This window comes from Colossoma macropomum, unplaced genomic scaffold (assembly GCF_904425465.1).
Source record: "Colossoma macropomum unplaced genomic scaffold, Colossoma_macropomum, whole genome shotgun sequence".
Classification (NCBI taxonomy): domain Eukaryota; kingdom Metazoa; phylum Chordata; class Actinopteri; order Characiformes; family Serrasalmidae; genus Colossoma; species Colossoma macropomum.
Window position 1 is genome coordinate 29,330,620 of NW_023494807.1, and position 17,905 is coordinate 29,348,524.

The 17,905-nt window shown below is 39.8% G+C and overlaps 1 protein-coding gene across 2 annotated transcripts in view; it reads right to left on the reverse strand.

Annotated features, from left to right (window-relative positions):
• The window catches only part of evi5a (ecotropic viral integration site 5a), a 48,210-nt gene that overhangs the window by 17,042 nt on the left and 13,263 nt on the right, over positions 1-17,905 (reverse strand). Inside the window, exons 8-15 of one of the 2 annotated variants that reach the window (XM_036556530.1) lie at positions 16,613-16,702; positions 13,752-13,849; positions 13,050-13,110; positions 12,896-12,949; positions 12,469-12,588; positions 11,294-11,431; positions 8,730-8,858; positions 6,194-6,331 (exon numbers count right to left, since the gene is read on the reverse strand). In XM_036556530.1, coding sequence (XP_036412423.1) covers positions 6,194-6,331; positions 8,730-8,858; positions 11,294-11,431; positions 12,469-12,588; positions 12,896-12,949; positions 13,050-13,110; positions 13,752-13,849; positions 16,613-16,702 — 828 coding nt within the window. The remainder of the gene's footprint in view (positions 1-6,193; positions 6,332-8,729; positions 8,859-11,293; positions 11,432-12,468; positions 12,589-12,895; positions 12,950-13,049; positions 13,111-13,751; positions 13,850-16,612; positions 16,703-17,905) is intronic. The other variant, XM_036556532.1, reaches the window with a different exon arrangement.

A 17,905-nucleotide genomic window follows, 5' to 3' on the forward strand; every position in this document is an offset into this window, starting at 1 on the left:
TATCAGCCGCAAACATTCAGAAAAAAAGCAGAAGATGTTGGTTCCTTTTCGGGTATTTTTTTTAACTTTTTATCTTTTTTGCCGATGGGCAGATAGACCTCTTTTTAACCAAGTCATTGTGCGATGCAGAAATATATAATTAACCAATGCACTTACTCGGTTTCTCAACTCCAGTACTAGTGCAGGGTGTGTGCGCGGAGGAACGAATCAGTTAAGGAAAAAAAGTGTGCGGTGCGAGAGTCTTCGAGGACTGGAGGTCTCTAACAAAGCTCTGATGCTGTATCCCCATTGTACACAAAGCAGTAATACTCTACACTATGATACACACATACTGGGTAGGGCCTCCCTTTGCTCTCGAAACAGCCTCAACTCTCCGTTGCCTGGATTACACAAGATGTTGGAAACATTCTTTTGAGATGCTGGTTCATGTTGACATGATTACACCATGTTCCTGCAGATTTTCAGGTGAACTTCCATGGTGCAACTTTCCGTTTTACCACATCCCAAAGATGTTCTACCTTTCAGATGCAGTGGCTGGAAAGGCCACTGAAGAACACTGAACTCGCTGTCATGTTCATAAACCAGTTTGAGACAACTTTTGTTTTTGTGAAATGGTGCATTAGAAGATGGTAAATTGTGGCCATGAAGGGACGCACACGGTCAGCAACAATACTCAAACAGGCTGTGGAGTTCAAGTGATAATTGATCGGTATTAACAGGCCCAAAGTGTGCCAAGAAAACATTCCCCCTCCCCATTACACCACCTCCACCAGCCTGGACTGTTGACAGCTGAGCAGTTGAGTCCATGGATTCATGCAAATTCTGACCCTACCATCTGTGTGCCTCAGCAGAAATCAAGATGGATTAGACCAGGCTATATTTTTCCAGTCTTCAACTGTCCAATTTTGGTGAGCCTGTGCCCAGAAGTGGAACCAGTGTGGTCTTCTGCTGTTGTAGCCCATCCGCCTCAAGGTTTGACATGTTATACATTCTGAGATGCTTTTTTTGCTCAACACAATTGTTCAGAGTGGTTATCTGTACAATGAGTTACCATAGCTTTTCTGTCAGCTCCAACCAGTCTGGCCACTCTTTGCTAACCTCTCCCATCAACAAAGCTTGTCTGTTTTTCTTTACTGCACAATTCTACTGGCCTGTATCTGCATGATTATATGCACTGCACTACTGCCACACAATTGGCTAATTGGATGATTGCATGAAGAAGTAAATGTACAGTTGCTTCTAATAAAGTGTTAGGTTAGTGTATATGCAGTCTTTAAAGAAGTGGTTTGCATACAGTTGCAAGCGAAAGTTTGAACACTCCAGACAAATTGCATGTTTTGTTGATTGTCCAAGTGAAACTAAGTTTATAAATCCCCTACAGAAAAAGAACCATAAAAATTAGGTGCCATAACTTTTGCAGAGAGAGCAAATATTCACCAAATAAACAGTAATTGTGCATTAAAATGTGCAGAACTGTGTTGTTTGTAGAGGATGTGTTACTTATTTACATCAACAAAACATGTCGTCTGACTAGGGATGCCAAACTTTTGCACACAGCTGCATTTACACAATTTTCCCCTTAAGCCAAATATAGTCAAAAAACTAAGACATATCTGCTTTATTAGCTATGAGGCAAATATTTTAGAAATTTACATCACAGAAATGGATTTTTAGGTGACATGGACTTTCATTACTTTAAATAGAGAAACATCTGTCTGATTTTTAAGCAAAAATGATGATCCTGTTATTATTGTGCATCTTTACTTTCAGTTAATATCACCTTGTTGCTCTGGTGTGAAACTAAATAAGCAAACTTAATCCTGAAAGTACTTTTTGTGATGGGAGAATTTGCCAATTTTAAAAATACATTAGAAACAAGGTTCAAAAAGTAAATATCTTTGCTTTACTTTTTCTTTGCTCTGCAAAACTGTTATATAAACATCAGAACACTCCAGGTTGGGTACAATGAATGATGCTGTAATTACAATGTAATTCATGGTGAATTACATCGTAATTACAACATCATGCATCACTCCCTCTCGTTTTATATTGCTGAACTATATACCCAAAAAACAATTTGTCATACTGTTTATAAGTGTCCATTTACATTTGTAGTTTGGTTCCCTCAATTGGGACCAAAGCGGGAACACACTGTTGCATTTTAATTCTGGTCCACTTAGCATTTACACTTCATTTTTGACATTAAGCCAAAAGATTTTATGATGTATTTATGATGTATTCACAACTGCATTGAAGCAATAACTCTAACAAAATTTCTGAGCTACATTGCACTTATGTGTTGGGATATTCTAAAACAATAACCCTTGAGTTACAGTCGTTTTTCCATCTCATTAATATAATTGTGCTCTGACGTTGAACTCTTTCATTTGGCGCTGACAATCATAAAATTGTGGTCCCACTAGGAACAACCACAGTTCACTTGGAAGTGGACTGAGACTTGCAATTTTTGGCGGCAGTTCCTTCGTTTGGTGCACACTTAAGCATGTGTGCAAACTGACTAAAAAGTTCAGTAAGAAGGTGTGAAAGCGTCCTAAGAACATAGACCCTGTTTACACCTAATCACGTCAAGTGTCTGCATCAAGATCATATCTGGGGAGATTATCATTAAAATGCAGGTGGAAATCCACCCAAAACACAGTTAAAACAGATTTAAACCCGATCACTCACACCACTTCGGGAGGTGTTCTGAGATGCATTACAGATATTAGTCAGATATTATACAAGTTTGAATGCAACTAGGACCCAGTTTACACCTGGTCACTTCATGTGACCAGTATCTGGATTGTATCCTGACAAGATTTTAGCCACATGCATTTAGACTTGGCAGTTAAACCTGTCTCTGGTTAGTTGGACTGAATTCCGATTGCTGTGAGGGATGGAATGTGCAAATCCGCCTGTTATGCAATTGTTTATCCATTCAGCCAGTTTGACAGCAGTTTTTTTCGCACAGCAGCGAATGTCCATGTTGCTATTAAGCCTTTTGTTTCATCAGGTCCCCAATCATATGCTTCCTCCATGATTCTCCTCACAGACACGGATCACATGCTAAGTGACACACTGCATAGGGAGGAGTTTTGGTTGTACTGTGAGGAGTTTCAGTTGTACCAGGAGGTGTTTTGGTTGTACTAAGAGGCGTTTCGGTTGTACTCAGAGAAGTTGTGGTTGTATTGGGAGAAGTTTCGGCTGTACCAGGAGGAGTTTTGGTTGTACTGGGAGGAGTTTCAGTTGTACAACAAGGAGTTTCAGTTGTACTAAGAATAGTTTCGGTTGTACTGGAAGGAGTTTCGGCTGTACTAAGAGGAGTTGTGGTTGTACTGGGAGAAGTTTCGGCTGTACCAGGAGGAGTTTTGGTTGTACTGGGAGAAGTTTCGGTTGTACTGGAAGGAGTTTCAGTTGTACTGGAAGGAGTTTCGGCTGTACCAAGGGGAGTTTCAGTTGTACTAAGAGGAGTTTTGGTTGTACTGGGAGGAGTTTCGGCTGTACAGAGAAGAGTTTCGGTTGTACTGGGAGGAGTTTCGGCTGTACTGTGAGGAGTTTCAGTTGTACCAGGAGGTGTTTTGGTTGTACTAAGAGGAGTTTCGGTTGTACTCAGAGGAGTTGTGGTTGTATTGGGAGAAGTTTCGGCTGTACCAGGAGGAGTTTTGGTTGTACTGGGAGGAGTTTCGGTTGCACTGGAAGGAATTTTGGTTGTACTAGGACGTGTTTTGGCTGTTGAATGTGTCTTGGAGAGACAGATGTGTTTACGCTGCTATGTAAATGCATCTCAGTCCACCTCCTGGTGCTCTGAGTTGTATGAGATTGTATCTTGGGTGCATCTTGAATACGTTTACACTTGCATTTTTGTGGCTTGGCCTCATCCAGATATAATCCTGGTACTCAAGACGCATGAAGTGACCAGGTGTAAACAGGGTCTGTCTCTCCAAGCCACATATGACAACCAAAACCCCTCCCAGTACTGTAATGGTGCCTCCACCTGCTGTTCTGCACATGTGAGAAAAACACCCACTAAACGGAGCATGGCTGCAGCTTCAGTTCAGCTCCTGACACGAGTTTCTCCTCTGAGTTTAATTCATTAGCCTTCAGCGCTGCTGTGCTGACTTAAAAATTAATGCAAACTTGTGATTTGAGGTGGCAACGTTTTTTCAAACAGAACAGAAAAAACAAGGGACAAAAAGGTCATTGGTTGTTGAGCTGATTTGCATTTTATGTGCCACACGGCAATCAGATTTCAATCTGACTAACCGGAGACACATTTGATTACTCAGTGTGAATGCATATGGTTAAATTACTACCAGGCTGAAATCCGGATACCATGTTGTATGAGATTTGTATCTTGGGTGCATCTTGAATACGTTTACACTTGCATTTTTGTGGCTTGGCCTCATCCAGATATAATCCTGGTACTCAAGACACATGAAGTGACCAGGTGTAAACAGGGTCTGTCTCTCCAAGCCACATATGACAACCAAAACCCCTCCCAGTACTGTAATGGTGCCTCCCCCTGCTGTTCTGCACATGTGAGAAAAACACCCACTAAACGGAGCATGGCATGCCACAACTAGGTGTAAACGGGCTCAAAGAGACAGTGCCGGACTCTGGTTTGACCTTTCAAAGGAGAACGGATTTAAAACAGAGCGTGTGCTGACACCACGAAAAAACAGGTTAATCAAAACAGCGTGTGATAACACTTTGGGTGTGTCTCCAGCTGCTGGTAATGGTGATGCTTCACTGCAAATAGTTTCAGTGTACAGCCCCTCACACACACACACACACAGAGGAGATCTGTTTTGGGGGAAAATCTAATTCACTAATTTACAGTTTCCTTCCATACTTCAAGCAAAGTTGATCAGGTACCAGGATGATGTAGCTAACAAGTAATCTTACACATTCATCCTTACTGCTACTGTTTTTAGCTTTGCTCTGTAATTTAGTGCATGTTTATGGATCAACAATGTGTCATACAGTGTCAAAAAACACGTAAGCAATGTGATGATTTAAGCACGCAGTCATCCCCATGCTAATGGATTTGATATAAGCTTCCATTACTGAAAAGTGGAATAAGTGTCACTGCGCTTAACACTGAGGTCATCGTGTCCACTTCCCCTCAAGCTCAGCCCACAGCATATGGAGTTGCACCCAGCAGGGCTAAGTAGGGTTTAATAACGCACATGGCCTGGGTCTGAATTTAGCCCTCAGGAAGAGTTGTGGAGGATAAATGACCCAGTAATTAGCCACCTCTGCTGGCTCAAATGGGGAATTATGTCACTCTGGGCTAAGGGTGGGCAATTTGGCAAAAATATAACATCAAGATACATACTTTTACATTCTCATACGTATCACAATATTTCGCTTTTCTGAGGATCGCAGACAAGTTGGAATAGGCAAAATAGGATGTCATAACGGGCTGCTGTCCAGTCAGCTACTTGTTACCATGCAGTTTATTCAGCTACTATATACTGGTTGTTGCAGTTGTTCACAGTCTCTCTATAATTGGTCTTCTTTATGAGGAGTTTCAGTTGTACTGGGAGGGGTTTTGGTTGTATTTGGAGGAGTTTTGGTTGTACTGGGAGAAGTTTCAGTTGCACTGAGAGGGGTTTCGGTTGTATTTGGAAGAGCTTCGGTTGTACTGGTAGGAGTTATGGATGTACTGGGAGAAGTTTCGGTTGTACTGAGAGGGGTTTTGGTTGTATTTGGAAGAGCTTCAGTTGTACTGGTAGGAGTTCCAGTTGTACTGGGAGGGGTTTTGGTTGTATTTGGAGGAGTTTTGGTTGTACTGGGAGGAGTTTCAGTTGCACTGAGAGGGGTTTCGGTTGTACTGAGAGAAGTCAAAGTTGTACTGGGATGAGTTTCGGTAGTACTGGGAAGAGTTTTGGTTGTACTGGTAGGAGTTATGGTTGTACTGGGAGGCGTTTTAGTTGTACTGAGAAGGTTTTTGGTTGTATTTGGAAGAGCTTTGGTTGTACTAGGAGGAGTTTCAGTTGTACTGGAAGGAGTTGGTTGTTGTTTACAGCCTCTCTATAATTGGTCTTTTTAATGATCTGTACAGTTGTTTGTGTCCTAGAAGTGCTGCCTAGACCCATCATATACTCAGAAAAGTGTATTACGACATAATGGTCATCGTCATGTAACATATTGTCACGTTGCCGACCCCTATACCGGGCCATGCTGTTACCTTGTGTTGCTCTTCCTCAGTTGTTTGTCCCAGTAGACTGTGCAGACGCTGGTTCTGCATCATTATGTCCTGCAGACGCTCGTGCTGGCTGTGCATGCGCTCGGTGATGCGCTTTAGCTGGAGACTGCAGAGTTGATCCTGCAAAAACAGCAATAAGGCTTGTTAATCTCTCAAAAACTGACTCGCTATTATGCAGATCAAACAGATTTGATTGGGGGTCTTTAGGAAACAATTCAGTGCAAAATGAAATCTCAAATTTCACCACAAACTGGTTATTAACGTACGATTCAGTATTATCTAAAAATATACTGAATTCACAAATGCGACTATTTACACAGTAGTGGAATATAGAAATTAAAAAAACAATACCCCAAGATTTTTTGTATATATTTTTTGTATACATTTGATAATAGCTTGAGAATTTTGGCCAATATAATTAGCTTTGTGAGTATTATAACAATAGATAATAACCTATTCTAACATTCCAAATTGATGCAGCAGAATCACCATCTTGCACATTTACCCCCAGGAACAGCCGTGAAACAAATTTCTGTATTTAGAAGATGAGGAACTGAAGTGTGCGCACACTTTATGTGAGTTTAGGGTCAACGCAAGTATACTGCAACGTGGGAATTTTTTAAGACTGGTGTTTAGTTTGAAATGATTCAGATTCGCACATGTTGCTGATGGAATGAAACTGATTTCTGCTTATCAACCGTTTTGGGCGGATCTGATTTTCGAGTGATTTCGCAGCCCTGAGACAGACATTTTTCCCTTCTGACTGTTATTCTGGTTGTGTGCTTTTGCAATGTCAGTCTCCAGATCAGACAGATCAGGCATTTTGAAATTTCTAACGTTAAAAGCCACCTGTGTGTCATCGTGACTTTTTTTGAAAAACAATGATATGAGAATTTCGCCACAAGCAAGATGTTGCAATCCGGGGATTCTACAGCAAAATGTTGTCCAAAACAAAGCAAACAAAAGCTACATGTGCTTCAGTCCAGATAGTAATTAAACTCAATGAACACAATTACTTACACAATGCAGTTCTACCCCCTAGATTCTACATTTGTAAGGGATATTTATGTCTTACACAAAAGAACCATAAAATCTTGGTAAAGTCTCAGACTGAGCTGCTGTTCGGATGCTATGTAAGTAAAATGTCTCCATCTACTGGACCCTTAATTACTGTGCATGTTCATACTAACGCTTGTAGGAACCAGTCAGCAGTCTGAGTTCCGCTGTATTATGTGTTGTGACCCCCACAAGCTTCATCTGAAAAAGCAGCTTTAGGGGTGTAAATTGTACTAAAGATGGTGATTAAAGTGCAACAGCTTTGAATTTTAGAGCTGATTATAACTCACTACAAAATACTGCTAACACTTTATTCTGATCGGTCCTTTTAGATAAAATAAACACTCAATGGACTCATTAACATTTCAAAAACATATGAGGGTTAGGATTAGGATTAGCACCAGGATGAGGGTTAGGATTAGGTTTTGGGTTGAGGCTAAGGTTACGGTTAGGATTAGGGCCAGGGTTAGGATTAGGTTTTGGGTTGAGGTTAGGATTAGGATTAGGGCCAGGGTGAGGGTTAGGATTAGGTTTTGGGTTGAGGCTAAGATTACGGTTAGGACTAGGTTTTGGGTTGAGGCTAAGGTTACGGTTAGGATTAGGGCCAGGGTTAGGATTAGGTTTTGGGTTGAGGTTAGGATTAAGATTAGGGCCAGGGTGAGGGTTAGGATTAGGTTTTGGGTTGAGGTTAGGATTAAGATTAGGGCCAGGGTGAGGGTCAGGATTAGGTTTTGGGTTGAGGTTAGGATTAAGATTAGGGCCAGGGTGAGGGTCAGGATTAGGTTTTGGGTTGAGGTTAGGATTAGGGCCAGGGTTAGGATTAGGTTTTGGGTTGAGGTCAAGGTTAGGATTAGGTTTTGGGTTGAGGTTAAGGTTAGGGTTAGGATTAGGGCCAGGGTGAGGGTTAGGATTAGGTTTTGGGTTGAGGTTAAGGTTAGGATTAGGATTAGGGCCAGGGTGAGGGTTAGGATTAGGTTTTGGGTTTAGGGTAAGGTTAGGATCAGGATTAGGGCCAGGGTGAGGGTTAGGATTAGGTTTTGGGTTTAGGGTAAGGTTAGGATCAGGATTAGGGCCAGGGTGAGGGTTAGGATTAGGTTTTGGGTTTAGGGTAAGGTTAGGATCAGGATTAGGGCCAGGGTGAGGGTTAGGATTAGGTTTTGGGTTTAGGGTAAGGTTAGGATCAGGATTAGGGCCAGGGTGAGGGTTAGGTGTTGGGTAAGGTTGGTAAGGTTAGGTTTTGCGTAATGAAAGTAACATATTAACATAACATCTACTTAATGTAAGTAATGTATCAACAGAACATCTACAAGATATTTACTTCAGTGTATTCAGACGCTTCACTACTGATACATCACTGATATGTTGTTGATGTGTTACAGATAATCTGTTAAGAGTTTATTAATCATCTACAAGGGACCGCTCTAAATAAAGTGTACGAAACGATCATTATGTGGTGTCTGACCTGCGTCTGCAGCTGCAGCAGTTGGTGGCGGCTCTGTGTGAGCTGAACCTGAGCGTGAACTTCTCTGAACCTCACACTCATCAGCTCCCCCTGCAGGTCACTCACACTACTGCTGCCCTTCTGCTGCATCTGAGGAAGAGAAATAGAGCCAAACTCAGCCTTTTTTAAGAGCATTTCACAGATTTCTCCAAATCTCTGCATAATTATGTAGATGTAAACAGATTCAGGTGTTTACAAAATCCAGATATAAACAAAATCATGCAGATTTGTTTGACGTGAATTGCTCAGTTTTAGAGAATTTACAGAGTCAGAAGTGTTAACAGTGCTGTTGATAGGAACCAGACGTCTGCGGAGTTTAATGCCTCTAAAAGCTCCCTTACAGAAAGTTATCACATGTAATGGTCATGAAGACACTGATGCCTGATGCCTGTGATATTGTTGTATGACAGTTTTTAAATAAGTTATATATATTTTATGGTGGAAAGGTACATACAGGGTGTCTTTTTCACCACTTTTTTACCATGTTCAACATTACATATAAGGCTCAGAAGACACGTGTGGGTTCACTGGTGGTTTTGGATAGTAAATAAAATGTCTATATTTGAGTTGTAGACATCACGGCCCCTGGTTCCTATCACCACCACTGTGAAGAACAGCGATGCATCAATACCGTGCTCGTTAACTCATAATGCATACTAATCAGATACTAACACCTGATACCAGCTGATACCTGGGTAACACTTTATTTAGAGCGGTCCCTTGTAGATGATTAATAAACTCTTAACAGATTATCAGTAACACATCAACATATCAGTGAAGCTGCAGTAGTGAAGCGTCTTGAATACACTGAAGTAAATATCATGCAGTTGTTCTGTTGATACATTACTTACATTAAGTTAATGTAACGTTAATATGTTACTTCCATTATGCAAAACCTAACCTTACACAACCTTACCAAAAACCTAACCCTCACCCTGGACCTAATCTTAACCTTAACCTCAACCCAAAACCTAATCCTCACCCTCATACGTCTTTGACATGTCACTGAGAGTCCGTTGAGTGTTTGTTTCATCTAAAAAGGACCACTCAAAATAAAGTGTCACTGATACTGATACGTGACATAAGCTTAGTTAACGTACGCCGCTGCTTGGTCCTACAATCGCACAGTGTATGTCTGGCTTTAGAGGATATTCAACTACAGCTCAACCAGCCAAACAAAAGACTCCAACAAGACATAAGACTCTAAAAATGAGCTCTTCAGATGCATTAGCTTCAGATTTGATTCCTGCTGTCGCTGTGCTACAGCGAGTGTTTTTGAAAGAGACAGATGCAGAGCAGGGATCAAAACTATGAAACATACTTTACAACTGTACAGAAGTGCTTTTCTGACACGGACCAAACTCTCCTCCATTGTAATGCTGCTCGATCCAAGGTAACTTACGTAGCATAGCTAGTTAATGCACGTCATTTAGAATCAGCTACATTTTAATGATTTAACTGCTAAGGTACACTGCACTCATTTACACTAACAGCTGCTTAATAAAGCAATAAGCCACAAGAGGCTGTGGGTTACTGCGATTTTATCACAGGAAGGGTGTTCTTAGGCACGATGCGAAGCTGTGATAAACCCTCTTCTCCTGCTGGGGCTCAATCTCAAATAGCTCCCTGCTCCCTACATAGTGCACTAGGTGGGAATTTAAATACTGTATCCTGCAGCCCAACAGAGCATAATATAGTTAGGAAATAGTAATTTGGGACTGTACGGAGCCTTTTGGGATTCAGTCTGGGTTTGATGCTACTTCTGACTAAAACACTAACATTTGAAGCATGTAAGATATTCATGTGACATTTTTTAGACTTTTATACTGCTGTTTTACAGTTAATGATACCGTAAGTACTTTAATTCAAGCCTGTGATGTTAATGATGGAGTAGTTTTAGCCTATTAGCTATCTTTTAGCCTGTCAGCTATCTGACCAGTCTAGTTCTATTTAAGAACTTAAGTTGCCCCTCAGTTTAAACAAAAAACGGGTTCTTACTTCATCAGTATACTTGGTGGTCTGTGCGAGGGTCAAAGATTATTCCATGAACAGCACAAGGGACTTTTCGTGCCGTGATGCAGTAATACAGAGTTGTTGTGAGGCATCATAGGTGTGAGTATATCGTGGATTTTACAATGTCTTTGAACGCGACTCAGCCAATCGGATTTTAGGACCGGAACTATCCGTTTGTAATTCTAAGTACATGACTCAGTATGGTATCACAATCAGTATCGACGTGTACTAAAAAACACACTCATACTCGATCTGAAAAAATGGTATTGATGGATCCCCAGTAAAGAATGTAGAGTCAGTAAGTTATGAACCATTTCACAACAAACTGCTCTAAATGACCGTTTACACTTCAACATTTGAACTATACTGAAATTTTGAAAAAGTTGAGGAAGGGATTCCTCTTTAACATTTACACTGTTTGTCCTGATTAAATTGTAAAATTAAGTACAGTAAGACACTGCAAATATAATCATGATCAACCATTTATTTAATACAAACATGCAAACACAAACCTGCCATTTTTCCTCCAGATCTTTAATGTGATGTTTAATCTCTCTGAGTCCGGTCAGTGCCTCTGCCTCCCTCAGCTTCCCACCGACCAGCTGCTCATGCAGATACTGCATACTGACCTCATCAGGAACTGTACTGCTCTAAAACACACATGAACACATTATGATAAAAATACCATTACTTAGTATTACAAGTACGTGAGCAACTATATTTAATACTTATCATGAAATGATAATGTAAACGCAATGATAACGTAAACAGCAACAGGCATTTTCAAATTATGTCAAAAACTGAAAAACAACAAAAATGGAGATACGAGGTTTTCTTTCTTCCGACAGCAGCGATGTGTGTGTGTGTGTGTGTGTGTGTGTGTGTATATATATATATATATATGTGTGTGAAATGTGTCCTGTTTGCGTATAATAATAGTAATAATAATAATAAAAATAATAATAATAATAATAAAAGTCCCTTATTACAAATATTGGGGTAACTATATGTAATAACATTAAGTCTTATATGTATTATATACATGTAATATATATGTATCTCGCTGTTGTCAGAAAAAAACCTTGTATCTCCAAAATGGTAACTTTACAGGAGAAGGAAAAAACCTATGTTACTTTTAATGTAAGTCAATGGAACCAGAAGTGTTTCCAAGTCATTTTGGTCCGTTTCTTTTGGCCCATTTATCATGAAAGTTACATATAATGTAAAGAGCAACAGGCATTTTTAAATTATGTCAAAAACTGAAAAACAACAAAAATGGAGATATGAGGTTTTCTTTCTTCTGACAGCAGCAATATATATATATATATGCGCGTGTGTGTGTCTATATATATATATATATATGTGTGTGTGTGTGTGTGTGTGTGTGTGTATAACAGTTAGTTCTGATGGCACAGTCTAATTCTGCTGAGCACTAGTTGCTAAGTAATGACTCGCTTTATGCTGCAGCTTGTTGTTACTACATTCCTGCTTGTTTTTAGCAACAGAAATTGAACACATTAGATAACGTCCATAAGATAATATTTGACCTGCAGCCTGTTTGGTCAGATTCTGAAGAAGAGCTTACATCAAATCATGAACCTGTCATTGACACTGATAAATGCTATCTGATAACGGGTCACTTAGATTAGAACAGTGTAGTGAAGTGCACTATGTGGACGTTTCGCACTTTCTCCATCAGCAGCATCTTTATCTCCATCTGCTTTAAGACGTGCCGATGCTCTGCCTCTCTCAGCCGGATCCGCGCACACTCCTGCCCCAGCTTCCACACCGCATCCTCACAGAACCTCTACCAAAGAGAGAGAGAGAGAGAGAGAGAGAGAGAGAGAGAGAGAGAGAGAGAGAGAGAGAGAGAGAGATTGTATTGTTTGTTATCCAGGAGTCCACTTATAAGGTCTGTAATGTGATTTCTCACATTACAAGAGAAACCACATTACACCAGCCTGAGCCTGGTGGCAGCTCCTGGCCATTTCAGGGCTTAACTTACTACTACACGACAATATAAAGACGTAGATGACAGAAAACCTTCACAACCTAGAAGGCACTATACTACTGTATCGCATGGTCAAAAATGACTGACCAACTGATCCACTCACTTTCTCCAGGGTGTCAATCCGCTGTCGCAGAAGTTTATTTTCTGAATGTAGTTTCTAAAGAAAAACACAGACAGCACAGCCAGAGGTTCTTATATAATTTATATAATTACGTTACTATTCTCAGCAATGCAAGCGTAAAGGAAGCAAAGCTCACCTTCATTTCCTCTTGTTCTTCCATCTCCTTCATTTTTATGGCTGTGTATTCTTTTTCAAGCCTAAAAAGACATTAACCAGTGTGCATAAACATCAATATCAAATCTCAATATATATGTTTTTTAGATTTATAATGCCAAAGTAATAACATATGATACACTATATGTCCAAAAATGTGTAGACATGTGCTCATCCAGTGTTTCTTCTGAAATGAAGGGCATTAATAGTTAGTTTGTCCCTCTTTGCTGAAGTAACAGCCTCTACTCTTCTGGGAATTCTTTACACTATGTTGGAACATTGCTGTGAGGATTTGATTGAGCATTTGTGAGGTCAGGTACTGATGTTGGATGGTCAGTTCTGGATCACTCCAACTCATCCCAAAGGTATTGGATGGAGCTCCATCACTCCAGAGAACACAGTTCCGCTGCTCAACAGCCCAACGCTGGGGGGCTCCATACCCCTCTAGCCCATGTTTGGCACTGGGCATGGTGACCTTAGGCTCATGTGTGCTTTCCTATGGTGAGTATACAAGCTGTGTGTGCATAGCTGAATGTCTGTGTCAGCAACAGGTGCACCTTAAAGTAGCTGAATTCACACAATAAGGTCTGTCTGGACTTGTGATTTGTAATCACATTTAGAGGTCATTTGTATAAAATAGTGAACAACAGGTGGCGCTCCTCTCAGGAAGGATAAACACACTCACTTCTTCATTCTCTTGGAGTCGTACTTTATTTGATAAGCCGTCGTTATCATCCTGCCCGGATCTCTGTCCATCTGCTGGGGGGCCGTTTTCTCCAAAAACTGAAACAACATGGACAGTATCTTCAATATGACACACACACACACACACACACACACACACACACACACACACACACACACACATCATCTAAACCGCTTATCCTTCTGGGTTGTGGTGGGGTGCTGGAGCCTATCCCAGCTGTCATTGGGCGGAAGGCAGGATACACCCTGGACAGGTCGCTAGTCCATCGCAGGGCAATTTGGTAAACAACTCAATTCTATTTTCAGTACTTTCAATTCCGTATCTACAGTATCTAACACAATGTTGACACTGTGTTCTGCCTATAGATGAATCAAAATGCACATGCTACTTAAACAAAGATGAACAGATGTGTGTATATAAATGAAGAGTTTTATTCAGTAACATGTGACATTAGAAACAATCAACGCAACACATAGCCCTGTTTGTGTTTGAACACAGTGGGTTTTTAGACGCTTTAGGCTCTTTAAAACAGATTTTTTGAATAAAAACATGTTAATTATTTAGTAACCAATTTGATTTGACATTTGAAGAGTTTTATGTTGATGAAAATGAGACTTAATGAGATTTATGCAGCTGCCAGAGCTCTCACACCCCCATTTTTAAATCCTTACACTGGCTACCAGTCTGTTACAGAATGGACTTATGATACTATTACTGGTCTTTATATCATTCAGTGGTGTAGGAGCAGCGTCGTTATCTGATCTGCTGCAGCGAAATGAGCCGAGCAGAACTCTCACATCATTAGGAACTAGTCAGTCCTGCCGATGGAGGAGCAGTGTTTCGATACTGTGCTGCTCTTAAATGGAACCAGTTGACAGAGCATTAGAAGAGCCCCAACACTGGACACTTTAAATCCAGGCTCAAAATGTTCCTATATGAGCAGCTTTCAGTTCAGTTTAAAACACTGTTAGCGTTTCTAGGCCTTCTTCTCTGCAAAAGCACTTAATCTTAATTTAATTTTTAATTAGATTTTTAATTATTCTTATTTCATTTTTAATTTTGCTGTTGTCAGAGCAAAACCTCTTATCTCCGTTTATCATTTTTCAGTTTTTGATATGATTTGAAAATAATAAAACTCATAACTCTTTACATTGTGTGTAAATATAATGATGAATGGACCAAAAGAAACAACCCAAAATGACTTAGAAGAAATTCTGGTTCCATTGACTTACATTAAAAGTACAGTATGTTTTTACTTATCCTGTAAAGTTACCATTTGGAGATGCAAGGTTTTGTTCCGACAGCAGCGACATGATTTGTAATTATTCAAATGTAATTTTTAATTTGATTTTTAGTTGAATGATTTTTCTCTTTTAAATCTACTGCTTTAGTCATGTTTTTAATTTCTATTCTCCTTCACTTTCCATTTTTCTATTCTCCCTTACTTTACTTTTTAAATGACTTCTTTTATGATTTGTACAGCACTTTGAATGACAGCGGTGTATGAAAGGTGCTGTATAAATAAACTTGCCTTGAATACAAAAAGTAGATGTTTATTAAGCTGTAACAACCTGAATACTTGTCTGTGTTTACACTAATAAACGGTAGGTGTTCACATGGTAAGTGTTTTAATCAAAGACAAAATTCTGATATCACAACAACGTTACAGAGGAGCTTCGGAAACTACCGAAGTGCAGCCTAACCACACAGACCGACTTCCCAGACACAGATTAAAACCCAGTTCCAGCCTAAAAATACATCTTGGGTAATTTGGTCAGACAGTGAGCTTAACTTTTGTCTGGAAAACCACCCAAAGTGTCTGCTCAGGAAGACGATACAAAAATAGAAGAGATGGTATCACTCTTAAAAAAAAGGTTCTTTAAGGGTTCTTTAGTAAAGAATATGGTTCTATATAGAACAATGAACACTCAAAGAACCCTTTGCATGATTAAATGGTTCTTTGCAAGGTGAAAGGTTGATGGAAAATGTGCTGTATATGGTTTTAAATATAGATATATAGTCTATGTAGCACCAAAAGGGTTCTTCTACTGTTACAATGTCAAGCTTGTTATAATAGAAGAACCCTTTTGGGTGGTATATAGAACCATTTTCAAAAGGTTCTACATAAAACCATCTACAGCACGTTCTCCATCAATCTGACGAACGCTTTGATGATGCAAAGTACACTCTTAAAAAAGATGGTTCTTCAATGGTTCTTTAGTAAAGAAAATGGTTCTATATAGAACCTTGAACACTCAAAGAACCCTTTGCATGATTAAACGTTTCTTTGCATCATGAAGGGGTTCTTCAGATTGATGGAAAATGTGCATGAATGTGCTTTAGACGGTTCTATATAGAACCTTTTTTGAAAACGGATCTATATGGAACCCAAAATGGCTCTTCTATGGTTACAAGCTTGACATCGTAACAATATAAGAACCCTTTTGGGTGGGATGTAGAATCATTTTCATCTACAGCACATTTTCATCAGTCTGAACAGCCCGTTCATGAACCGTTTAATCATGCAAAGGGTTCCTCGAGTGTTCTTTTCTAAAGAACCCTTAAAGAACCATCTTTCTTAAGTGTGTATGTGAGCGAAAATTCTCTCTTTCTACTAACACTCTCTTCCCACTGTTGTCTCTTAGAGATCAGAGGGTGATTATATGGACTAAACTTGCAAACTACAACTACATAACGTTCATATTTGCTTTATAGGAATCACTGATTCACAATACAGATTAATTTCAAGATCAGTAACTCAATAATAGGCCTGCGGTTTAAGGGGTTAATCTTCTGGTAATCTTCTTTATGGACAGCATGGCTGTAAAAATAGCTTTTACCTGCGTCATCCCCTCCATGTCCAGCTTCAGCAGTTCAGTCTGGGTCATCTGGAGGATGGCCATACCCACACGGAACACGATCTCCAAACCCTGACCACACACAAACACGCATACAGTCTGAGTCAATCAAGTTTCGTCACATCCTCACTCAACGGTTTCACTTCTACATACACGCTGTACACACAGTGATTCCAATTTCAGGTCCAGTTTCAACTCTGCAAGTATTGTAGTAACACTACTGTTTCATTATTAAGTTTTGGTTGGAAACACAAGGGTTAAATTCTTGAAATGCCAAACGACAGCGTGTCCAATCAGGATTTTTTCTCTGTGGTTTCTAGGTAGATATAGAAAGTGAGCTGTCCCATTGGTTAAGACTTCAGAGGTGGAAAAAGTCATATCAACTCACATAATTAGGAAGTGAGGAATCAACCAATCACGTTTTGATTTATAATGTGACCAATTTTGTGAGAAAAAAACTTCTGGAAGCTCCAGAAACGCCTCTGACTATGAACACAAGCTGTAGTCTAACCAGGTTTCAGGTAGCTTTTAGAAATTAGCTCTAATCAGTCCCTGTAAAACTGCCACAAAGAGTAACTTTACAGGAGAAGGCAAAACACTCTTACCTTTCAACGTAAGTTAATCTAGAAAGATTTTATTCCAAGTGATTTAGAGCATTTTTATTGGTCCATTCATCATGAAATTTTACACAACAAAAAAGACAGCTGGTGTGTTGAAATGATGAAGCAAAATATCGACAAAAATCAATACATGGTTTTCTTGGGACACTGACGATACAAGGTAAAATATCTGGAATGTCTTATACAAACTGTAAATGTTTATGTTTAATCTAGAACACACAAAAATTGATCATGTGAAATACCATTAGCTTAGTGCTAACATACTACTAAAAGGGGTGCTAGAAATTAGCACTACCACAGGGCTGTTCTTTCCCTTGGTTTTGACTGAGTTTTGACACTTATGGCTCAAACTGAAGGCTACGACGGCTTTTTAGGGCCACTGTTAATAAAAATAAAAATAGTAGACTTTGAGGATAAAGTTGTGCTATTTTGAGAAAAAAAGTTGTAGAATTCCGACATTAAAGCAGCATTACTACCAGGAATGGTCACAATATTGTGGCCAAAGCCTTTGCAAAGGGAAGCAGCACCTCCTCGTGTTAAATGAGGGGCGGTGAGTTGGTGGAGTTATAGTTTCATATCGATTCACCCATAAAGAAACACTCAGTCTCCCTGTCTCTCCTGCACATCAGCACCAGCCTGTTATTAGGATAAGAAC